The sequence below is a fragment of the Aspergillus terreus genome, genomic scaffold (genome assembly GCF_000149615.1).
Source record: "Aspergillus terreus NIH2624 scaffold_1 genomic scaffold, whole genome shotgun sequence".
Taxonomy (NCBI): domain Eukaryota; kingdom Fungi; phylum Ascomycota; class Eurotiomycetes; order Eurotiales; family Aspergillaceae; genus Aspergillus; species Aspergillus terreus.
The window spans coordinates 2,475,238-2,498,520 of record NT_165972.1 but is presented as its reverse complement, the minus strand read 5'-3'; the positions used below and the strand labels follow the sequence as shown (position 1 = coordinate 2,498,520).

At 50.7% G+C, this 23,283-nt stretch overlaps 9 protein-coding genes across 9 annotated transcripts; 4 read left to right on the top strand and 5 right to left on the bottom strand.

The window, feature by feature from the left end:
- Window positions 1–217: 217 nt before the first annotated feature.
- ATEG_00890 (HET domain-containing protein) lies at window positions 218–1,731 on the bottom strand (the record flags this gene model as incomplete). Its single annotated transcript, XM_001210976.1, has 2 exons — window positions 218–344; window positions 482–1,731. 2 exons carry the CDS (start codon window positions 1,729–1,731, stop codon window positions 218–220), a joined length of 1,377 nt encoding a protein of 458 aa, XP_001210976.1.
- A 2,283-nt stretch (window positions 1,732–4,014) lies between these two features.
- ATEG_00889 (CHAT domain-containing protein) lies at window positions 4,015–4,782 on the bottom strand (the record flags this gene model as incomplete). Its single annotated transcript, XM_001210975.1, has 1 exon — window positions 4,015–4,782. One exon carries the CDS (start codon window positions 4,780–4,782, stop codon window positions 4,015–4,017), a length of 768 nt encoding a protein of 255 aa, XP_001210975.1.
- Window positions 4,783–5,591: 809 nt separating this feature from the next.
- ATEG_00888 (CDP-alcohol phosphatidyltransferase family protein) lies at window positions 5,592–7,883 on the bottom strand (the record flags this gene model as incomplete). Its single annotated transcript, XM_001210974.1, has 5 exons — window positions 5,592–6,867; window positions 7,009–7,080; window positions 7,143–7,315; window positions 7,549–7,745; window positions 7,805–7,883. 5 exons carry the CDS (start codon window positions 7,881–7,883, stop codon window positions 5,592–5,594), a joined length of 1,797 nt encoding a protein of 598 aa, XP_001210974.1.
- Window positions 7,884–9,486: 1,603 nt separating this feature from the next.
- ATEG_00887 (phosphoglycerate mutase family protein) lies at window positions 9,487–10,165 on the top strand (the record flags this gene model as incomplete). Its single annotated transcript, XM_001210973.1, has 2 exons — window positions 9,487–9,936; window positions 10,151–10,165. The coding sequence occupies 2 exons, from the start codon at window positions 9,487–9,489 to the stop codon at window positions 10,163–10,165; spliced, it is 465 nt and encodes a 154-aa protein (XP_001210973.1).
- A 1,594-nt stretch (window positions 10,166–11,759) lies between these two features.
- ATEG_00886 (uncharacterized protein) lies at window positions 11,760–13,371 on the top strand (the record flags this gene model as incomplete). The annotated part of the gene is made up of 3 exons (XM_001210972.1): window positions 11,760–12,475; window positions 12,536–13,037; window positions 13,102–13,371. 3 exons carry the CDS (start codon window positions 11,760–11,762, stop codon window positions 13,369–13,371), a joined length of 1,488 nt encoding a protein of 495 aa, XP_001210972.1.
- A 635-nt stretch (window positions 13,372–14,006) lies between these two features.
- ATEG_00885 (uncharacterized protein) lies at window positions 14,007–15,364 on the bottom strand (the record flags this gene model as incomplete). The annotated part of the gene is made up of 3 exons (XM_001210971.1): window positions 14,007–14,398; window positions 14,592–14,627; window positions 14,680–15,364. 3 exons carry the CDS (start codon window positions 15,362–15,364, stop codon window positions 14,007–14,009), a joined length of 1,113 nt encoding a protein of 370 aa, XP_001210971.1.
- A 1,365-nt stretch (window positions 15,365–16,729) lies between these two features.
- On the bottom strand, window positions 16,730–18,375 carry ATEG_00884 (uncharacterized protein; the record flags this gene model as incomplete). Its single annotated transcript, XM_001210970.1, has 5 exons — window positions 16,730–17,681; window positions 17,737–17,879; window positions 17,938–18,157; window positions 18,207–18,261; window positions 18,312–18,375. 5 exons carry the CDS (start codon window positions 18,373–18,375, stop codon window positions 16,730–16,732), a joined length of 1,434 nt encoding a protein of 477 aa, XP_001210970.1.
- A 721-nt stretch (window positions 18,376–19,096) lies between these two features.
- Window positions 19,097–21,041, top strand: ATEG_00883 (flavin-containing monooxygenase; the record flags this gene model as incomplete). The annotated part of the gene is made up of 3 exons (XM_001210969.1): window positions 19,097–19,685; window positions 19,745–20,847; window positions 20,907–21,041. The coding sequence occupies 3 exons, from the start codon at window positions 19,097–19,099 to the stop codon at window positions 21,039–21,041; spliced, it is 1,827 nt and encodes a 608-aa protein (XP_001210969.1).
- Window positions 21,042–22,201: 1,160 nt separating this feature from the next.
- ATEG_00882 (SDR family NAD(P)-dependent oxidoreductase) lies at window positions 22,202–23,231 on the top strand (the record flags this gene model as incomplete). Its single annotated transcript, XM_001210968.1, has 3 exons — window positions 22,202–22,366; window positions 22,425–22,709; window positions 22,767–23,231. The coding sequence occupies 3 exons, from the start codon at window positions 22,202–22,204 to the stop codon at window positions 23,229–23,231; spliced, it is 915 nt and encodes a 304-aa protein (XP_001210968.1).
- Window positions 23,232–23,283: the final 52 nt, after the last annotated feature.

Here is a 23,283-nt window from a genome sequence, read left to right as displayed (position 1 = left end):
TTCGGCCTTGCCCCGGAACCCCGAGTCCCGCAAGGCAATAGGATTCATCATTTTGCCTGAAAGAATCAACAGATCCCCGTCCTGCATATTTCCAACGCCGACGCCAAACCCACCAGTCGGACAGTCCGTCAGCTGAAAGACCGTCCTCCCTGCGAGGGCCGGCAGATCCCGCAGGAGCTGTTTCTCAGCCTTTGTCAGTTTGGTCGCGTCAGACGGGTCAGACGGGTCGTCCGAGCTGGACAACTGTTCCAACGCGTTGAGGATATCGTCGATGGCGAACGTCTGTTGCATCCTTCCATGCGCGAGAAAAGCCCAGACCAGCCGCTCCGTCATGTTCGCCTCGTCTACACCGTTGCCCCATTCAGAGGCTGGCTCTTTCACCGCATCCAGAATCCTGCGAGCAATCTCTGCCGTCTCGCCCGCAAACTTGAAAACAACTCGAGCCGTGCCCACCCTCCTAGCCCAGAAATGCAGCACATACTTGCCCGGAAGCAACGACAAATTTGTCATATACTCCTGCTCAGTGTCCTGGAGAGACGGGTCGATATCTTTGAAATTGAACGCAGTCCTCGACGTCGAATCCCGGTAATTCGGCACCCACGTCGGGCTGGGACGCCCCAGGATATCCCCATGCGGCCCGTCGTAGAAATGAAACATGTTGAACACACAGTCCACGCCCTCGTAGACCAGAATCCACAGCGTGATCTGCAGCGCCACCTCGTCCGGCTTATACTCGTAATCGACGGGGTACTTCTTCTGCACGCCGTCGACCATCGAGTACAGCGCGTAGAAGCGGTCGAGCGGGTTGTAGCACTGGCGCTGGACCGTCAGATCGAGCACGTCGGCAAACGACGACAGGCCCTTCCGGCTGGCTGCGAGGTCGTGCGCAAAGTCCTGCATCGGGTTCGACTGCGCGAGACGCTGTGTCGATTCTTTCAAGCGGCGCTGCAGCTCCCGGTGGTTTTCGATGTCGGCGGCGTCGCCCGCGCGCGGCGCCACCTTGTCGAGGTCTTCCATGTACGGGCGCAGGACGTCGGGAAAGTGTAGGCCCAGGTCGACGAGCGCGGGGAGCGTGAAGGGAATGTTGCCGACCATGCACACGGGGAGTTTCTCTGGGAGGTAGTACTCCTGGAAGGTCCAGATGCGGCCCCAATACGGGGCTGAAACGATGTCCAGAAAGCCCTGGACGGCGTCGAGGATGGATCCGATCGTGTCGCGCCGGTGCTTCTGGCTCCACGGCCGCGTGATCTGCCGCACGTCCTGGAGGAGCCCGGCCAGGCTGCTTTCCCTGCGCTTGATCATCGACATGGTCTGTTCCATGTTGGGGTTGATGGGTCCGAGCCATGCAACGACGGCGGTGGCGTCTTTGTAGATGCGGCCCATGAGCGGGAGCTGGGTGTTCTTTTCTTTGAGGTTGTTCTGGTCGATGCAGATGAAGTCGATCCAGATGAGGCGTTTCTTTCGGGCGTGTCGCAGGCATTTCAGCGCTGCCTCGAGGTTCGTCGTGACCTGGAAGGGAATGTCGTCCACGGTGATTCCAACCTTTTCCACTACGCTTCCCCAGACGTATGAGAGCGCCTCAAACTGCGGTGCGTTGTCCAGTGACACGGTCTGCAGGGTGCATTTTACTTGATTCTGCTCATGTTTGTCGGGGAGGATAGTGAGAAGGCGGATTTCCGCGGCCTTGGGGTTGAGGGGAGAGTAGGAAAAGGCGTCGGGGGGATGATCCATTGAGGTAGACAGGTTTTCTTGATATAAAATATGTAAGCACGCTCCGCTGTGCTCGAGATGCAGATGTAGACATATTTAATCTTGACTGTACGGCGCTTTGACCTTGTGGCTTGCTTGCGGATAAAGGCCCATATCGTCGGCTTACCCGAGGACGGATCCTGCAGAACCATACAAGCGCGGCCAGATGGTTTAGCGTTGGTTTAGTGCTGACGGGCTTCGTATAGGCACAAATAGTATCCCGCTGACGGGAACTCGTGTACATTCCCATAGTATGCGTCGGCGTATAGATCGCATGTACACTTACATCCAGCAAGACAGTACTCCAAAACTCCAGTCTATACATCTAGATATTCTGCGCTAGGTTGATACCTAGGGATAGAGAGCGAGATACCATACAAAAATAATATATATAACTAGATCGCCTAATTAGAGGCACGATGAAATCACAAACACCCTACAACCAAACGCCAAGGAAAACACCACGGCTTCAAATGCTGGCAACCCTCACATCTTCATATCCAAATGTCTACTACCCTCAGTCGCTGCTCACGTTATCTTGGACAAGAGCATATGATCTTGAAGGAGCTGGCTTGCTAACGAGACAAGATGAGAAGGCCCACCTGCGGGCCTGCAGCAGCGAAGACGATGGAGAACTTGATGGTGTTCTGGTTTGGGTAGCACATGCTAACAGTCGAGGACTTGGGGTATTCACCGGGTTGGCAGGTTGGCTAGGCCGAAAGTTGAAGAGTGGTGTGATGTGAAGACTTATGGGGAGTTGATGATGCTGAATGGGAATCGAGATTTGGGGAGATAATATCCGGATCTATATCTTGGAAGTCCGGGAGCACATTGTATATATTTCGTGCTCTTCCGTCGACGGCTTCCCATGCCACCCCTACTGTCTTCTTCCATCTTCTCTACATACCGCTTGCTAGTACGGTACTTGGTATATGCCGGAGTTATGATATCGGAGAACTGGTTTCACTAATCTCGTCATGTATCGGATGTTGATGCGCTGCCATGGGAGCATTTATGGCAGTCGGATGAAGACCAACCACGCCTATCTTACTTTCAATTGGTAGCATACATACCCTCTCTCTAAATAAACATGCACATACGACCATAGGAAGTGGAAAATAGGGCTTCCCGTCCGCTCAGCCGTACTCAAGTCACTTGCCGGCCGGTTAGTAGTTGGGTGGGTGACCACCAGCGAATCCCGGCTGTTGTATGTTTTTCTTTACTACATTTTTTTTTTGTTCGATTCACGCGCTCTATATATTGAGCCCCTTCAGGCCCTCCCCCTGAATGTACCTGAAGCCTCTAAACTCACCCACTGCCCCGCCTTCTGACGTGTCCCAAAGGATCGGATTTACAATACGCCACTGCCGTTACCAGATATTTTTAATTTTCTGAAAAGGGAATCTCCGCATATCTTGACCTCCGCGCTGTGTCTCACTACAATTCAAAGATGAGAGAATATTTTATTAGGTGGCTTAACTTAGTCCATTATTCGTTATCGCTGCCTTGGGTCAATAAGCGTGACTATTTAGTGCATTACAACGATGTGCGTCTGTGCCCGTTCTTTGAAGCGGAGATTCAATCCATTTGATATTTAAATTGGTATGTCGGACAAACGTGATTAGTTATGCTGGCAACGAAGCACAGAACGTTAAGATTCTAGTATAGAATTTTCCTTGGAAGTCAGCCATTAACTCTGTATTCTGCGGTGACACCGAATTACCTACATCCGGTATAGCGCACTTAATTAGAGAAAGCGCATCGTTGTCGCTTAGCATCAGGATGTGTGGTCTATATAGATGGTCTCCTCGCCCGCCTACCTCTTCTCTGACTCTCCTATTCTTTAACGCTATATTAACTTAAGACTAACTAGAGAAGAACTAAACAGAGTCCGATATCATCGTAAGAATGTACAGACGGCTTGCTCTTAAAAGTTTATACTACAGCTATAATAAGCAACACATATAATATAAGATTAGAAAAGAGAGACATATAATATACATTTTACGGGAAGATCGCGCTAGTTTGATTTATGATATAAGAGATTAGCAGGCTGAAATGAAGATAAGCAGTACGATAGCAAACTTCTAAAATCTAAGTTAACTGTGCAACTTGGGACTGAGTCCTGTCTGCTGGCCGTGCCTAGACGAGAGGTGAGCCAGCATGCAATAGACTTTGTTTTGGCGCGGTTTTAAACAAAGGTAAGAAGAAAAAGTCAATAATATATTAGTCTGCGATGACAAGTAATTGCAATGAGGGCCTTCGTTATGCACCCATGTAGATAAATGGGGCCCATGAAAGGACATCATTCGCTCTTGAAACTTTCCTGCTTTCCCGGTATGTCTGGAGAGCTTCGTGGAGACAGCATGCGATATGTGACTCGTCACAATTGCGCATCTGCCGGCCCAGCTGTTCGTAAAAGAGTCTGCTTACTTCAACGGCAGCTCTGTCGCTGACCTCCCAGAGTGTCCCGACGACATGGGGGAACCCAATGAGCTGAAAAGCACTGGCGATATGTATGACCTCATTTAGGAGTTCATCGGACGAGTTCTCGGCTGTCGAGCACGCAGAGAGATACGCAATCTGAGCTTTTTCGTAACCAATGAGTGACAGATCTCTTACTGTGAGCTGCGAGATTGCTCCATCTTCAGCTGTGCAGACAAGCTCCAACGCGCTTTTCGATGGATCAGTAGCGTTTGAATAGCCATGGCGTGAGAAATGGAGCAGATGGTGCTCGGGGAGCTCTCGCAATACGTCATCGTGCGAGGGCCTATCAAGCATCGTGTAGGACACTTGATGAACCTGAAGGCCTTCTCTGATGGACTCGAGCTCGACGTTTGTCTTCAACGTCTGTCGATCGAGCTTTTCTGGCGCAGACACAAGGAGCATCTTCGGCTTATGCTCGCGGAATGACATACGACGTCTTTCCCGGCAAGATTGGAGCACCTGAATCGTGGGAATATAACTGGAAATGACGTAGTCCATCGTCCTGCGAGTTGCATCCCCGGCTGCGTGCAGTGGGAGAAGGCCCATGTAGCCGCCTGCAACCCACCAGACACGCGGCAGTACAGATCGCAGTTTGTCGCTGTATAAGCCCATTCGAGTAAGTACAGGGTAGACGGCTGTCTCCCATAGCCAGTGCAGTATGCCTTGAAGCTCCCGGTTGCGCTGCGGTCTCGTGGTTGGAACCCCCTTCGACAGTCGTTCATCTCCTATCACTCTCGCGACATTGGCTTTGAGGTCTTGAAATCGAAGCTGCTTCAGATGCAGACTGTATATATCATTTTCAGCGACAATTATCGCATCACTCCGCTGCTCTGTGACGTTGAAGACTACTACTGGGCCAAACATGGCAAACTCAGTGTAGGACGCGTGTGAAGGAGCCTGATTGAAGTCCTCAAATCCCGGAAATGTACGGATCTTTTCCTCCAAATTCTCAATTCTTCGCAAAAATTCAGCCCTTTCGGGTCCGGTGGTAGTGATATGGGGTGGGAGTAATCCTGGAGCTTTCCGTCGTCGACATATCAACGTTGGCTGTGCAGGTTCCGCTGCACTTGAGAATGTTGAGAAAGGGGGAAGGGAAAGTTGCCGGCGGAGCATAGTATACTCATCGTGCAATGAGGGATGCGATTTCTCAAGTTTGGAGATGTCGGTCTTCAAACCGATACTGCAGCGAGCTATCACCCCCCTCCCGGTCTCCAATATCTTGAGAGCGTCAAGGGGAGGTCCATTTGCCTGTAGCACGGCAGATGCTCCACGTGATGTGAAGTGTGATATGTTTTTTAGCAGATGTTGCTGGTCATCTTGACTTAACCACCGCGGAACCAACAAGGGGAAGAGCTTCACAACATCTCTCGCCACCGAATTCGCCTGAGTCCACTCTCCATTGGAATATAGCAGTCAAAGGCATTTTCCCCAGCTTTGATACGATCTAGCGGAGGAGAGCTCTCATGGTGGAAGGCCTCAAGGAACAATTCATTCGGCTTTTTATCCCCAAGAATTATCTGCCTGGTGCTTTCGTAGTTCTCCTTCAGGAACGTGCCACACGTGTTGAGATACATTGCGCGATTGGGGTGATACTCGGATGCTGCATTGACTGCTTCCCAGCTTAACTTGATCGCTTCCGTTGGATCTGTTGGTTCACCAGTGTGCTGTAAAAGAGCCAAGCCCACGCTGAGATTGTGGATCAAGATGGAACGATCTCCGCGGTAATGGGAATCGCGTTTTATGGCCTCACGCTGGGCTTCGATGGCTGATTTCAGGTCGGATAGGTTATTCGTTGTCTTAAACCGTGATATGAAAAGCAAATGAAGGCTATTCAGAATGCTGGATCTCATCATGTCGTCCTTGGGGACAAGCTTGATTGCTTCAGTTGCTGTATCAATCGCCCGATCTAACGTCCCCGTTTGCATGTTGCTTTCGAACAGATACCCAAGTTGGTCACTTAGGGTTTTCAGATGGGAAACACGGTTCAAATAGTTCGGTGGCGCACTTTCTATGCAGCTCTGCATCAAGTGGATGGCGTCTTCTAGATCGATTAGGCCACCGAGCAGTTCGTATCGAGATGTTAACTTAATGCTTAACGCATATAAGTAATTTATTCCATCAGAGCGATCAGGTGATGTAGATTCGAGAGCTTTTTCGCTGTACTCGATAGACTTTTCCAGATCGGACATGGTCCCAAGAACTAGAAATCGCTTTTCTAGAGCGCTGCTCAGGGAATGGAGGCGGTACGCGCGCTGAGGGTGGTCCAGAGGAACACGATTGAGCGCTTCCTGAGCAAGTTGAATAAATTGATCGATATCAGCTTTCTCCATTGTACTTTCATATCGGTCTCGGAAACGGTGACTGAGAGTGCACAGTTGACTTGGTCGAAGCGAAGCATACTTTGTCTGGGACTGCATTGCTGTTTGTATGATTTCAACCGCCTGCCTGTTATCTTCTGGTGATCCTAACCTGATGTACCTGTTGTGAAGGTAATCGCTCAGGTCTAATAGAAGATCAACCCTGTGCGGGTCATCGGTTGGAATAATGTCAACAGCCTGTCTTCCCAGAAGGATACATTGTTCCAGGTCATTTAAGCTTCCTGTACGCTCAGAACGGCTGGCGAGGAAAGCACTATATTAGTGCGAAAGTATTCAGAACATAAATCAGCCAAGTCATTCTGTTTTCCTTTGAAGCAAGCGTGTCCTCCTAGTCTCAACGTCGCCCTGTGCTAGCCATCTGCTCGCTTCAACTAGTTGTATGACATTCACATACTGCTTGAAGAGCATGAATGATGATGAGACGGCAAGGATGAACCATGGTGCCGAACTGCTGATTTTATTGGCACTACTCCGGAGTAAATGAGATATCAGTACCAGCCGTCCTTCTGGAGCCAGAGCTGTACTTACCGAGCCATTTCCATAGCCCCAGAACTCCAAGGCGAACCCCAGATTTGGGAGGCGGTTGCAGAGCTTGCTTTGCTGTTCTCCAGTGAAGGCATGAGTAGTGGCGAAGAAAATGAAAGCAAATATAGCGCAATGAAAAATGCCTCATTCATCGCGCAGACAGTAAACAAAACTTTCTGTAGACGTATCAGCTAATAATATTTGCATTGAAGAATGGTGATGTACTAACACGATTAGAGTAATATGCTCTCATCACCCAGGGCCGGCTTTTGTCAATATCTTTGTGACTCTGACGCTGTCCACCCATTGCTAGTGTAGCATACATATGGATGTAATGGCTTGAATAGTCCAAGCTAATCAAGGCTTGAAAGAGTATGCTCCACCTGGGAAAAGCGGTCGCAAGAAATACTAACAGACAAGTTGTTGTGCATCGATCAATGATCATGTCCAGGACAGCGCCAAACTGCGTCGACTGTCCAAGGCGTCGAGCAGCCGCCCCATCCAAGGCATCTAGGAGACATGAAGCGCTATATAGGAGCGAACAGGTTCGTGGATGATAAGGCATATAATAAAGTGAAGCAATAGCGAAGACGACTCGTGCATACCCTGGCAACAAGCAATCAGGATTAGATAAATAGTCGCAATAGCTCGAAAGATCCTCATACCAATCAAGTTTGGAATGAGAATGAAAATATTCTCTTCCTTTTCATTCACTGGATCTTGATCTTGGAGATGGGTTGCCATGGTATTTAGCTGATTGCGGCGCTGATTCTGAGTAAAATTATTATAAACCAGAAGATCACACTCCGCGCGAAGACAATCAGTTGCTAATTTATAAGGATGACCGATGTCTCAATCGGAAGGAGATTTTCCGACAGAAGACGAAGGTAACCCAGGACCCAACCAACCCTCTCAAAGAGAAAAAGGGTGGGGAAGGGGCTGGAATCCCTGTACACATTCGGTTTGCCTACCTACCGTTATACTAAATTGCTTAGGCTTGTAAGAGAAGCCGACCCAGTTAACGTCCCCTAATATAAGCTATTTCAATTCCTGTTTCTTCCGCTGCCCCACCCAAAGACAACCAAAATAGAAACAGAGCTCTTCCAGATTCTTAGCCCAGAAAGTCCTTATGTTGCGGTCACTCTAAAAGTTCGATCTTCGGAGTTAAAAACCTATCTCAAGAAACAGCATCCACGTTATACGCTAAGGTCGTCTCGGTTATTCAGGTATCTAGCAGTGACTCCAGATTAAACAAAACAGTGGCAATATCAAGATCTCTACGGAGTACAGCACTAGATAAATTACTTCCCATTCTTCCGTGCCGTTATATACGGATTAATCTGTCAAAGTGACGCGGAGCTGTGTTCTGTACCCAGATCACATCTACTATAGAGTCTATGCGGACTCACTGGCGATGCGTACATTAACGATCCCAACGGTTAAGTAGGTCAGAGCGTGCTCGCAGCAAGGCGGAAATGCAACGATCGTACCAAACCGTCTCGTGGCGGCAGGTCTTCCCCGATAATATCCTAAGAAAAGAAGGCTGACTAGGTAGAGAACAAAATCTTTACGCTTACGGGGCAAGGGGGTTAGTGCTACTTCGGTCTTATTTGCGCAAATGTGACTTCCTACTAGCCCAGGTATATAGTATTTAGGTGGGTGAACAGAGGCCTGAATTGCCCTGAAGGAGGACGGAATAGGGCGGCAAGCCGACCACGCAGCGCCTGGTGAGCACTGCCATACTTATGCTGTTGCATGCTTTTTTTTATATTCTGTTTTGGTTTAGCGCCCTCGGCGGCGCTTCTTTGGCTGTTGGTTTTCGGAGTCCTGTTCAAGTTTACATAGTTCAGAGGCCCCCGTAGAGGGATGGGTCACGGGTTTGTCCTTAGGTGATAAGGACCAATCCGCTTCCTCACGTGTGCCTAAGTGGTCATCGTTACGACGGATCGACGCACCATCAGTTTGAGCCCATGGCATAGATCTCAGGATTTGCTAAGTCCTACATCAAACATCGGCAGTCTCGTAAGAATCGGGGGCAACGCTAGGTTCCAAATAATAAGAGATACTTCCGAGCCGCCAAGAAAAAGGTCTCCATCTAATGGCCACTGGTTTCGTCCAGAGGGGAGCTAGTCGATAGTTTCCTGGGAGGGTCCAGCTTATCCAAAGGTCTCTCAAGTCTTCCCAGTCGACGGAGCTGATATTAATAGCGCTGCTTCGGAAGAAATATGTCACGCAATATGCCACAGAAATTACCTCTTCGGCCCGCCATTTGCCGGGGGCTGATCGAGTTGTATTTATAGCTAGCAAGACCCTCGTGGATAGATAGTTAGCACCTTTATTCCTCAATATGGCCTCGAAGGTCCATCTCGTCCGCCACGCAGAATCGGTCCACAATGTCACTCATGACTTCTCTCAGTTGGATCCCGAGTTGACCCCTCTTGGCCTTCAGCAGGCCACAGGGCTCGGCCAGCTATTCGCCTCCGCCCCTCAGGTGGGGGTTATCATTACCTCTCCACTCAAACGAGCTGTCCAAACCACCCTCACTGCTTTCCCACACATCCTTGATAAACGGTATTTCGACCCAGAGTCTGGGCACGGAGTGGAGAATGGCGCAGTCCTTTTCTTGGACCCGGATTTACAAGAGAGAAGTGCTCTTCCCTGTGATACCGGGTCCCCAACTGCGGTCCTGGAAGCGGCTTTCCCGAGACTAGGTTTCCAGGATTTGGCTGAGGGTTGGCAAGTGAAAGAGGACCTCTATTCTCCCGCCGACGAAGCTGTGGAGGAGCGGGCACGGAGGGTGAGATCTCGTATTGCCGCAATCTGCGAAGACCTTCAACACCAAGGACGGACGGATGTTGTGGTTGTAACTCATGGGGTGTTCATGAGGTTCTTGTTAGGAGACCCAGGCATTGATCTGCCGAAAGCAGGCTGGAAGAGCTATGCCGTTGGGACCCACAGCTCCGATGTTGTGCTGTCGCCTCTCTAGTGACAGCTCTGGACGAACACTTCAGTTATCCGAAACATAGATTGTTCCAAGGAACCCTGAACAGACTCCTCTCAGTATCTGCGGGCTAGCATGGATAGAAACCATAGAGCAGTAGTACAGTAGGCTCCAGCCCGAACAGAAGAAGTACAGGATATAACCCTAACCCAGCGTTCCCAGCATATCCAGTCCCACTGATCACTAGGTCCCAGAATGACTGTCGTGTAGTCCGACAGCGGAAGGTGCTTTCCTCATAAACAGAGATTCCTCATAAACAGAGATCAACCAGGGCTTGCGCTACGACTTCGTGTTTGACATGACAGCTACCGCCAGAGCCAGGCTCACATCCTTCTTCAAGCACGCGACCCAGAGCCTCTATTTTCTCATCGCAGGTAGCATGTCTCTTTAACAGATCATATGCAACCGAGCACGAAATCCCGTCTCGAACGCGATGAGGACCGGGCACATCAGGTAAGACAGGTGGCTCATCACTGGCAGAGTCTGTCGTAAGGCGCGATAGATTCTTGCAAGGACTGGTTTTCTGCTGTCGCCGTCCCTCTGCCGCCTTTGTTGTATCGTGCCGGTTTGCCTCGTATGAGCCCTGGCTTTCTTTGTTCAACGTAGGGGCACCCAAGGCGAAATTGGCGTTGGATGCCGAGACTCTCGGACTCATATTGGAAGACATATCGACTGGGTCACCTGCGAAGTCACTAATGCCCGGCCGGTGTGTATCAGGTGACACTATTTCATCCCCCACCGGGCATTGGGTCTGCCTCCAGTAAGAAAGACGCTCATCGTTGCCGTGGCTTTGCGGCCCCGAACGAGGCCCCTCCATATTACCGTCACTCCACGCTACTCTGCTGGAGTTACGGTTCCATCTGTAACCCTCATCTTCCGAATTTTCGTGTCCCTTTCGGCTGCTAAGCCACCTGTTGACAGCGTCCTCACTCACGCCCAGTTGGTGTAAAAGGGCACGTAAATGCTGATTTTCTTTGGCAACTATACGGGCCGCTGTTTGAACCTCCACTGTTGCGCGGATCCCTCTTTCCTGGAAATCTCTCAGCTTTTGCTCGAGGCCCGCTGTATATTCTCTTTGGCGTTCTCTGTGACGACGTTTGTTCTCCCGTAGACGGGCGGCTCGTTTAGGGTCCTAAACTCACGATTAGTGGATGCTTGCGACTCGTGAGACCAGAATAGATGCATATTCCACATGAATGATACCTCGGAAAGCGGCATAGTGGTGGAACAGTAAAGTCATCCAGGTGGGAGACGGAGAAGACACAAGATCTGGTGTTTCTGCGTCCGTCACTACATGCGGGGGATCGGTTGCCTCCTTCAATGCTGACCTCATCCGAAGTGGAAATCCGACAGAGGACAGACAGGCCACCGTTGATTGGGGGACAGGGTTATTATCAAAAGATTAAAATGCGTGCGTAGGCGAACCTTAAATAATGCGGTCCCACTAGGTAAGTAATTCAGTCGCTGGCCAATCATGTCGCGCCTGTCTCGGTACTGCTGTGAATCGCAACAATGGGAGTATATGCCATAGGCTATATCTATCAGGGGAGCCCAGAGATGAAGACGGCAGAAGGATACGTCTACCACCGCTCTTGAAGGCCCTGCTAGACATCATCATCATGGTCGCCTCGCCAATCAACGGGAACAGTGGGAATCCCCTGAAACCCACCGACGCAGCGGATCTGGAGGCACAACGAAGTGATACACCGTCCGCAATGATCGAAGAATCGGTTGCATCAGAGACCGTCGAAGATCCCGGCTTACAGGATAACAGCAATGTGCCACGACTTCCTCTCTGGAAGTTGTTCTGGTTCTTTTTCTACAATTTTGGTTTATTCGCGTGGGGCGGACCTGTGGCTCAGATAGCCTTGATTAAAGACCGACTGGTCCTTCAGGATAAGTGGATTACTCTGGCTCGGTTCCAGCGCGTCTTCTCGGTCTATCAGATACTACCGGGACCAGAGGCTGCAGAACTCTGTATGTTCTTCGGCTGCCTATCTGCTGGTCGCATCGGTGGTGTGGTTGCCGGACTTGCGTTCATCCTCCCAGGCTTTCTGTTGATGCTCCTTGCGTCATACTTGTATTCTCTGGCCGGCTTGGAGAATGCTTACTTCAATGCTTCTTTCAGGGCTGTCCAGCCGATAGTGGCAGCCATGGTATGCCTCCCCCATTTTTTTCCCTGGCACGTGAGCCTGACAAAACATGGCCAGATTCTACGAGCGACACACAAGATTGCAGACCACTCTGTAGTAGACCACATCACACACAAGATAAACCCTTATTTGATCATCGCTGCACTCTGCACAGCCCTCAACAGTGCGCTTCGGATCAATATGTACGAGTCCATTGTGTAATCTTGCCCACAATTCATTGAAACAGCTGACAGTCCCTCCAGATTCATCTCTCTCGGACTTTACGGGGTCATATACTCACTCATTGCACGCCATCACCGGATCATTGCTGGCGTCTTGTTCATACTCCAGTATGTCGCGTATGCAATCTATGTGGTCTTCCGGGGAGTCCCATCTCCAGTTTCCCTTGCCCTTGGTATTGCTGAGACTCCCGACCTTCCGAATCTTCTTGCGTTGGGATTTGTGGCGGGAAGTTTGTCCTTTGGCGGTGCATATACTGCCATCCCATTCATCCAAGTCGAGGCAGTTTTAAAAGGAGGCTGGCTACCGGCACATATTTTCCTTGATTGTATCGCAATTGGAAATATCCTACCAGCGCCTCTCGTTATCTTTGCGACCTTCGTTGGCTTCCAGGGCGGCCTGGTCATCGGTGGCATTGGAACAGCTTTTGCGGGTGCGATAGTCATCACGATCGGGATGTTCACTCCATGCTTCATTTTTACAATTGCCGGGCACGACGTGTTGGAAAAACTGGTTCGCAACAAAGTAAGCTTGATTCCCTCGCTGCGTCAGTATAATTCTCAAGAAGACTCTGCTTACAATGCCACAGCTCCTCTCTGACTTCTTCGATGGGCTCTGTGGTGCCGTCATTGGTGTGATTGCCATTATTGCAGTACAGACCCTGAGGTCGAGCGTGCAAGGAACGGAAAACCTCGCAGATTTTGACAGTTCCACTGCTATTATGATGGTCTCGAAGGGTGCTGCCGCGGCCGTGTTGTACACCGTTGCTCTGGCGGCGCTCTATAAGTTCACCAGTAAATACAGCCCAATCATCCTCGTCATGATCGGAGCAACTGCAGGTCAATTCCTATTTGTCTGACAGCCGGGATTGTACCATGGTAGACCGGTCTACCTGAGGAAGGGCGGATATAAGGAAGGGGTTTTGATTCATGCATCATCTATATTGTGCTCAGAGTAATCTTTAGTCAACTTAACGGGTTTCTGACAAATTGTCGTGTTGGACCTACATCACCGTTCTGATGGGGACGGGTCTCTAGCGTTCAGCCGTATTGCAAATCGAGGCTCGATAAAGTAGGCAACAGAGCATCATATGCGGAATTTATTCGGTATTAAATCTTATCGGCATCTCATATTCCACCGGTATATGAATGTTAATGTTTTCATATCAATACTAACAATCAATCCACATCTTCATCACAACGAATATCTACCTATCTGAACAATTATGCATAGGTTCAATAAGCAAATTGTCACAGCCCGCCATCATCAACAGAAAGTTAAACACGGGACTGAGGCACCTCAGAACGAAGGCGACGCGAGCAATATGATTGTCATCCATGCGCATCCGTTATGGATATCAGCCATAGGGCCCTAATACAGAAATTGCAACGCAGGAAGCTAAGGAGAACCGTTCGAGGCTCTATTTGCGGCGTTTGCAACCGCTACCTCCACGGCGGCGGCCATACTGACGTGGAAAAAGGGTCTGTTGACTCCTTAGATGGCAACCAGCTTCTCCTGCGCCGCCATCTCCTTAGATCCAAGCGCAGTTATGGTATCAATCTTGCCATGGCTCTCCTCGTCCTCACAGCCCTTCGGAAGGCTGCCATCGGCTGTTTTAATGGCTGCGACGCTGAATATTGGTTCCCAGTTGTCCTTCTGGTTGTCACAAGGGTAGCCAAACCCAGCGGCTGCGAATCCCCGCCTCGCCCAGGAGTCGCTCAGGTTGACGAAGTGCCACTCGGCGACCTCAGGGTAGGTATGCTTGTTCAGTACATTGCGAACGTCGATGAGACCTTGGACAGCGGTGACATCTACGTCATCGATTGAGGAGCAGTCGAAGATAATAGCGCGGAGCAGGGGCCGTGGATCTTCCAGATCGATGGCATCTTTTCCTGGCGAGGTTATTCAAACAAAAATGTGGGTAGAGGATAGTGGTCGGTCGATTGTTTACCGGCAGATAGCGTCAGATGGTAGGGTTGTCATTTCGCAGGCCATGGTCAGGTTGAAAAAGACTGGTGGAGAGGGTGACCTTGTTACTGCGAGTCACTTATAGCCCAAGCCAGCAGTAGCCACATCTACAATTTATTCTCAGTAATACAGCAAGTTCAATGCATTCTTGTCGCAACCATCGTTAGTCGCTGTTACGCAGGTCATATTCATTAATCACCACCCCCTGACGCTTGCCGACTTCTCTCCCTACGCCTCTCTTTCTCCAGAAGCCCCAAGCCAGTAATAAAAACCATCGTATCAAAAACTGGCCCATAGTGAACATTAATCTGAAACTTGCCCGACTTCTTCCAGCTCTTCGCCCCATTATTCAAGTAAACGGCGACAAGCTCTTCAGTCAGTTCATCCTGAAGCTTGAAATTCTTCGCCCCTATCTTGGACGGCGTCTCCTCTCCAATCCCGACGCTGTTGGTTCGCTTCCAAACAAATGCCCTCCGTTCGCCAGTCTGCAGGGTGATCTCGAACCGATAATGCGTCGTGAGTTTGTGGCGCATTAGATCCTCCCAGACGGTGTTTGGATCCTCTGGGTTGCCGAGTCCCACTTTGCAGTGTCGAGAAAAGTTTATGAATTTGCAGACCGCTGTGATCGGGGCATCCTCGGTTTCGCCGGCGTGGTATGTCAGGTCCGGCTTGCCGATAGTGAAAGTGGAACAGCGCACGTATGCGAGGGGGGCTTTTTCGTCCGTAGTGATGGCAAAATCGAGCTTTCGTCGCCGATGATAGACGTGAAAGAGGCGTGAGGAATGGGTGGTGGGAGGGATGTCGCTGTAGATTGAGTGTTCGGCGGAGCTTTGGCTGCCTGGACGAGCGGCGTTTGCCACATCCAAGTAGGGTTGAGAACACATTTCGATATATGAATGGAATTGTATCAAAGGGTCAGGTCTATATAGAGACATGAAAATATGTCTCAAGTTGGCGCACAAAGTAAGACCTATTTTCAACCTCGTATTCGCAAAATGCCAGTCCAATCAATTTCCTGCAGAACAGAACACTGCCTCCCAAGCCTTTTATTACTATGGAAATTGATCTACGTATTTTATCGCGGTCTCTTGAAAGTCTATACCCCACGTGCCCAAGAGTCAATAGGAACTGAAAAATTCTGTATCAACGTGGGGTGGCAGCGTCCGTCCGTGGTAGCGTTTCGTTGACACACGCTTGAATAGAATTGGACTCCATTATAGATCGGCATCGATGGGTATTTGACCGCAGCGAAAGCAAAAGCCTCGACCGATCAATTATTCTAGATATCCTTTCTCATGATCTGTGATGAGTTGGGTCTATACTAAAGACAAGGGGAAGAAGGTATGATCGCTAACAACAGCAACAACAAAGGTGTGCAAGTATATAAACAGCAATTCAAACCTGAAGAGAACCGTCCGCCTCATTGATGCCCCTCAGTCCTCTCCACCGCCAAGCTCATCCAAGGTTTCGGCGCATACGAAGCCAAGGGGTGCTCCTCTTCACACTAAGAAGCCTTACCTCAAACACGCACAGTCAGAGGTCTGCGCGGCGTTGAACAGTTTGCTTGAATACAGATGTCGCCCGTTTTCCGACCTGACAGGGCATTCCCCGGAAACACAGCTCATGTGAGAACATAGACCAGAAAGTGAACCACAGTTTGGATTCCAGAACGTTTATTTTTGGTTAATGGTCCTCGTCTTCTTTCCTTCTTTAATCCCACTGATGTTATGAACTCTGCTTGCCACATTGATAGTTACCACTACGAGGTGTACTCTCATACCTTCGTCTTTATATTCGAATAAAGTTCATCAACCCCGAGCTCACTTGCTAAACCTGACCCTGTGGCGATTTTCGTATTGGTTGGCACTTACTGGACGTCTCATATCTCCTATTTATACAGAATGGAGGCGGGTTGAAACGCCATGTTTGTATACACTTATTTCACGCAATATGCAATGCTACAATGCAGTGTCTCTCCGGCTATAAGACGCAAAGGAGAAAGAGACCCAAGTAGCACAATAGCAGAGGTTTGGTGGTGCTTATCCGGCGCTGCATGGGCAGCCTGCCGCCTTTCAGTCTTCCCTCAGAGCGTTGCCAGTCCTTGTTCCGCATCTGCCTCAGGCAGACTGAACCGAAATAACATCGTCTCCTTGGAAGCAGGCTGTCTTGTTTTTCTAAATTCGCTGCTGTTCTTCACATTGGTCTGACTCAATCTATTTGATCTCGGTTTCGGGTTATGGTACAGCCTCTTATAGATATACCCGAGCCCATGTATCAGCTGCAAACTCCCTATCCTCCCGAGGTAAAACACGCGGCCAGGCTATCTCTGTCAAGATAGGTTCTACATCTTCCCACCTCGTCATCCCCGAAACCACACTCCAAGACCGTGCACAGTTTCGAAGCCCCGTATAGACCCCGTATAACCTCTCCTGGCACAGGCACGAGCATCTGACGCGCGGGTCCGGACGGGTTGTGCGGCGGGTGACCAGCTCATCCGCGTGCTGGCTCCGAGCGATGGCCATAATTCCTGTGAAGACTTTCCAAAACCAGAGAGACTTCGACAGTGATCCATGCTTGTAGCTGAGGGTATCGTGTTTTGTATCCTCAACATCCCTTTGAAGGATACTTAGAACGCGATAGAGGAGCCGACACTCGATTGGCGCCCCCGAGTTCATAATGCCCAGCACGCTGTGCATGTATAATTCCGCCGCTGCAGTAATGCCGCCCCAGGATGTTTTATCACGATGCCCGCTCTTGCCCGGGTACCCGCTTGCATTCTTCTTTGGCTCGTCGTCCGCGAGAAAACACGATACGTGGGAAGTAACAAGGACGAGAAGCAATCTCGTCGGCCCACCATCATTCCACACGCGGTGCATGTGCTCCGAAGTCAGGTTCGCTCGAACTTGATCCAGGGAGTCCGTGGTGGATGCAAGACACTCGATGATTGGAGGCGCGTCGACCACGACTGTTTTGCTCCGCGGAATGTTCGTCGGAGGTGGGCTGAAAAAATAGGGGAACAGACGCATGGCTCTCAGCCTCTTATCAAGGCCAGCATACTCCATTCCGTGCCATTCTTGGTAGTGCTTGACGGCCTGGTCGGGCGATGAGTCGTCATTGTGATCCGAGTGGAGTCCCTTGGTTGCGCGGAACATGATGAAGTCGTCGAGGCGGCTCTTGAGGGCGAGAACGAAACATGAGGTCCTGATCGTGCAATGTTAGAGGATGAATCAGGCTTTCTGCTTGGGGTAGTATTTACAGAAGAAGGTAGTGATCAGCGAGCTCGCCGTCTAGGTCGCCAACGATATCGCCAGCGGTGCCCGTCATTGCATCGTGTGTATCAAAAAGTGCCATCACCCCATCAAGGTGCGTCTCTGCCACTGCAAGGTTAGCCAGACAGGCCTATGTATCTGGAGTGTTAGCCCAGGGTACAGGTCGGATGATGGGAAGCGGTATGTACCTCCGCTAGGCATATTGTCAAAATCTGTCTCACACAAACGACAAATCTCTCGGAGTCGTAAGTTGCAAGCCAGGTGTTGATGAGGCGTATGCTCTCAACCTTGTGGAGAAGATAGACGGGCTCGTAGGCCTGTAGATTGCCCGTGTTCCACGAGTAGTGCACGCTGGCTATCAAGATGGTGCTTCTCAGAGCGTGTTCATCGAGAATGGCTAGAGCAACGCTGGTGATGCAATTTTAGCATATGTCAGACACCGATTAACAAAACCCACCAGTCATCTTTCGGGTTTCGCGGAGCCGCTGCAAATGCTGCCCCGGTTTGGTAGACTGTCGTGAGATGTCAGTAGCATATTGTTGCCGGATTTCCATCCGCATACAGTAATTGTATAATTCTCGAGACTTTGGTGGCATTTTCACCGGGAGTGTATCGAATGGATCCATGATTGGGCTGCTGGGTAATCTCCATCGTGTCAGACTGTGGGTTTCGACAAAGGCCCAAGGAGGCTGCTGGCCAGGTAGGAGCGCGTTCTTCTGCAACACCCTCCGGTCCCGAAGAGGGATGACCGCCAGTGGATAGTGGCATGGCCGGTTACTGGCCAGGCATGTTTGGCTAGCAAAAGAAGCATTAGCGGGGAAGTCGCGTATTAGACCGCATCCACTCCAGTTGCCTTACCAAGATGGGCGCTGCTCGTCGCATCGGAGGTGGCGGAACCTGCAAGTGCGGCATCCGGTTCTACTTCGCGTATATCCCTTGTGCGGCATTTTCGCCCATGTGGTGATGGTCTGTTGTGGCCCCCAAATGAGGCTGTTCGGCGGTACTTATCTGACAGCGGCCGAACTTTGAGCCCGCTGCGCTTGTCCTCTTTGGGACGAATAGGCGACCCTATCCCGCCGCTAAATCTTTTTTGGGCAAATCCGGGGGCGGGCTTGATGATCGGCTTGATCCCATTGGTCCTGCAGTATCGAGTATGAGACCATCAGCGCTACTCTAAAGTATTGTACTCCATAGTAAGCATTTGACGGCCGACTCCGAAGTACCGGTACTCCGGAGTGTAATAGCTGTCAGCTCTCCAGCTACATAAGGGCGGTCCCCGTCTGACTTTTCAGCAACATAGACATTCCTCGCTATTCTTGCATATCCCTCCCAATCACTACATCCATCATGGGATCACTGTCGGATGAATTCCCGCCGCTGGCTGCTCTTCCCCAACTTAGTCTACACCCATCCATTGATGCAGAAGGGCTCTGTGCAGCCAAGATCGCCAACGAATGGCTCGCCTCCTTCTCCAATAGCCTCTCCTCTGGCCGTCCAGACCATATCCAACCCCTCTTCCTTGATACGGAATCTTGGTGGCGCGATATTATCGCCTTCTCATGGGACTTTTCGTGCCAGAACGGGTCCAAGGCCATCTCCAGCTACCTCACTAGTTCTACAAGTGGGTTTTCCGACCCAAAACTTGACCAGCCAGGCGCATTGCAACCGCGGCTGGCTGACCTGGGGGGACTGCGCTTCATCCAGGCTGGGTTCCGGTTCACGACCAAGTTTGGCCAAGGTAGGGGGGTTCTTCGCCTGGCGAACGTGGGGCCCGAGGAGTGGAAAGCCTGGACGGTCTTCACTGTGCTTGAGCGGCTGAACGGACAAGAGAAGCTGGAGGCACAGAGAGCGGAGGAGGCCGGGGTACAGTCAAGTGGATCTGGAACCCCATTGACCACTGACGACAGTAGTCTGCAAGTTCTGATAGTGGGAGCAGGTAATTAACAGTATCAAACAGCCCAACCATACGAGCAATCCATTAACCCCAAGTTCCAGGTCAATCAGGCCTTGCTCTGGCCGCGCACCTACAAAACCTCGGGCTCAAATATCTAGTCGTCGACAAAACATCCCGCCCGGGAGACTCATGGCGTGCCAGGTACGATTCAATCAAAGCACACACCCCGATATACACAGACCACTTTCCGTTCCTGAAATACCCTACCAATTGGCCGCGCTACCTCGACGGAGAGCACATGAGCAAATGGATTGAGCACTACGAGGATATCATGGGTCTCAATGTCAGACATGACACGCTGGCCACGAATATTCAGTACCATGCGTCGACCCAGAAGTACACTGTCGAGCTCCAATCCAACGACGGCAGTGTACAGAGCATCAACACCAAGCATCTTGTCCTCGCCACCGGCATACTCAGCGATATCCCCATCCAGCCCGCCTTTCCCGGTCAAGAAAATTTCAAGGGCCAGCTGTACCACACGGTAGCTCATAAATCCGCAAGCTGTGTGTCAGACGTGCAAAGCAAGAAAGTAACAATCATCGGCGCCGGGACCAGCGCACATGACGTCGCCCAGGACTTTGCCAATCACGGGGCAAAATCGGTCACCATAGTGCAGCGCAGTCCCATTTTCGTTGTGTCTCCCAAGTCCGTGGAAGAGCTCCAATTGAAGCTGTGGGATACGCCAGGCTTGAGTACGGAGGATGCGGATCTTCTCGGTAACTCGTTGCCGACGGCTGTGGTTCGGACGCTTGGTGTTGGGGCGTCGCAGATGATGTCAGTTTTGGATAAGGACATGTTGGATGGGCTGGAGAAGGCCGGATTGGCAGTCAAGAGGGGCGACCAGGGCGACAGTATCGTCGATCACCAGCTTATCAAAGCGGGTCATTTCTATGTTGACCAGGGGGCATGCGAGATGATCATCGATGGCCGGATTCAGGTGCGGAGATGTGCAGGAGGCGTCCAGGAGTATTATCCCACCGGTATCACCCTAGCCGATGGTACTCAAGTCGAGTCGGATGTGGTTGTCCTTGCCACCGGCTTCGAACGCACGCACAAGAGGATCGAGCGGACCATGCCTCGGGGAGTCATGGACAAGGTGGGCGAGATCTGTAGCTTGGATGAGGAACAGGAGCGATTGGGCGTAAGTTCGCGTATCCCTTATCTTGCACATTCGGCAGTGCTAACATTCTTCGCTCATAGGTATGGAGACCGACTGGGATGCCAGGGTTCTGGTTCATGACAGGCAGCTTCCTCTGGTCGAGGCAGTTCTCTCCCATTCTTGCTTTGCAGATTGCCGCCATCGAGTGGGGGCTGAACAAAGAGTATCAAGGGTAAATCTAGTAGGGTCCTCCTGTTGATAGAGACTTGATAGTATTTCAAGATTGTTACTGCTTTTATACTGGTTCCCAGTAGATGTTAGGATGTTAGTTGTGAGCAGTTCTCCAGCCATCAGCAATTGACACTGGGACCCGCCGTGGCCGGGCCAATAACATGGTGGCCAGCTGGAATTACGAGCTGTGCGTGGGCCATCTTAGCATACCCCTAGCCAAGACACTGGTTGAGGTGGTTCCAAGGTTGACGTGGCTGGCATCGTTCAGCTGCAGGACGCAGCCTCAACAATGCCTCCAGAGATCCAAAAACAAACTCTTGACGTCTGTCTATGAATAAGTCAGCTCGCCGACCAGTTGCTTCTGGACAAGAAGTCACAAGTCCTCTTGTCTGCCGGTGGAGAGGGTACTTGACTGACATATCGACTACTATCCAGCGTGTGTGGACAGTCTTAGTCGTGGTTTCCATCCATTTACCATGACTGAGGACTCACTGTAGGATCTTTCCAATCCGTATGCGCGACTACGGCTTGTCGGCTTGTGTCATGGTGACCTGGGCCATGAACTTCGATGTGTCGAGTACGTCCCTCACCCAGTTACTGGTAGTCCCTAACTGACGTTGTAGAAATCACTCCCATTGCGGTGCAGAACTTTAGCTAGAAAACCTAGATAGTAAGTATCCCCTCCCTTGAAACAGGGCATGACTCATATAGACAGATGTTCGGAACTTTCAACATCGTGGCATGTCTCTTCTCGTTCATCATCCCAGAGACAAAAGGCGTCGCGCTAGGACACGGACGTGCTTTTGGGTCTTGTCGCAGACACGACCACGGAAAAGATGCCCCACAACATAGAGGGGACGATAGCCGAGGCTTAGTCTGGTGGGTTTGGGGGGCCTTATTATGGATAACATTGGGCAGGCTTAGCCAGACACAGACAACCATTGTTCTCATCATTACCATTCTCGTCCATCTAATATAGCGGAGACGCCCGCTAATATCACTAAGATCCACCAAACATGTTGGAGGCTGACAGCTGCCTATGATGTGAGACTTTTAGTTCAATTTGGCAGACTGTAGGTATAAAAGTAGGGTAGGAGCTCACATCAAGCTGACATGATTGTTGATTAATCAATAATCCGACTGCGCGAAGAAAGCACCCCTCATAATGGACGTTTCCCAGCTCCCTTCTGATTTTTTTGTCCGTGAAGATGCCTTCACGCAGAAGACCTATCGGGATGTCTATCCCGCAATCGATCCCACTCGCCCGGAGCTCTCTCAGGCAGGAAAGGTGGTCGTAATCACCGGTGCGAGTCGTGGAATCGGTAAACTGGTACGTACCCTCATCGACCCTTGTGTACGAGCTGGATCCTAATACTAGGATGCAACAGGGCTTTGCGGCATCATTTGCCCGCGCAAAGGCGGAAGCCATCGTACTGATCGCACGCAACGCGTCCAAACTCGCAGAGACGGAACAGCTGGTCAAAGAAATCAACCCGGCCACAAAGGTGCTGTCGCTCGCGGTGGACGTTGTCGATGAGCCCGGCATCAAGGACGCGTTCCGCCAAATAGTGGAGCGATTTGGCACCCCGCATGTGCTGATCAACAACGCGGGAGTCACGGGGGCATTGAAGTCCATCTTCGATGAAGACATCGATTCCTGGTGGAGAACACAGGTCAGCATCTTTCTTAGCTTTTGTTGATGTGATCAATTCTCTAATTATATGCAACAGGAAATCAACATCCGCGGGACAATGATCGTCACTAAAGCCTTCCTGGCAACAACAGGGAGGGAGCCTGAGGCGCCAACGACCATTATCCATCTGTCATCCACGTCGGCTGGTATGACGCCGCCCGGAATGAGCTCATACAGCCTCACCAAGGTGGCGATTGTTAAGCTCACGACGTTCATGAAAGATGAGCATCCGAGCATCACGACGGTCGCTGTCAACCCCGGAGTAGTGTCGACTGATATGGGGAACAGTATCCCATTTGTCATCCCATTCATGAAGGACACGCCGGAGCTGAGTGGTGGTTTAGCTGTGTGGCTGGCTAGTGGTGATAAGAGCTTCCTGTCGGGGAGATATGTCGACGCCAACTGGGATGTGGAGGAATTGGAGGCGAGAAAGGCGGAGATTCAAGAAGGGCTCTTGTTGACTGTCGGTCCGAGAGGGAAGTTTGGGAAGAATCGAGAATAAGCCTGGGCTAGTATGCTATCAAGTTGATGAGTGTCGATTACTGTCGGCGATA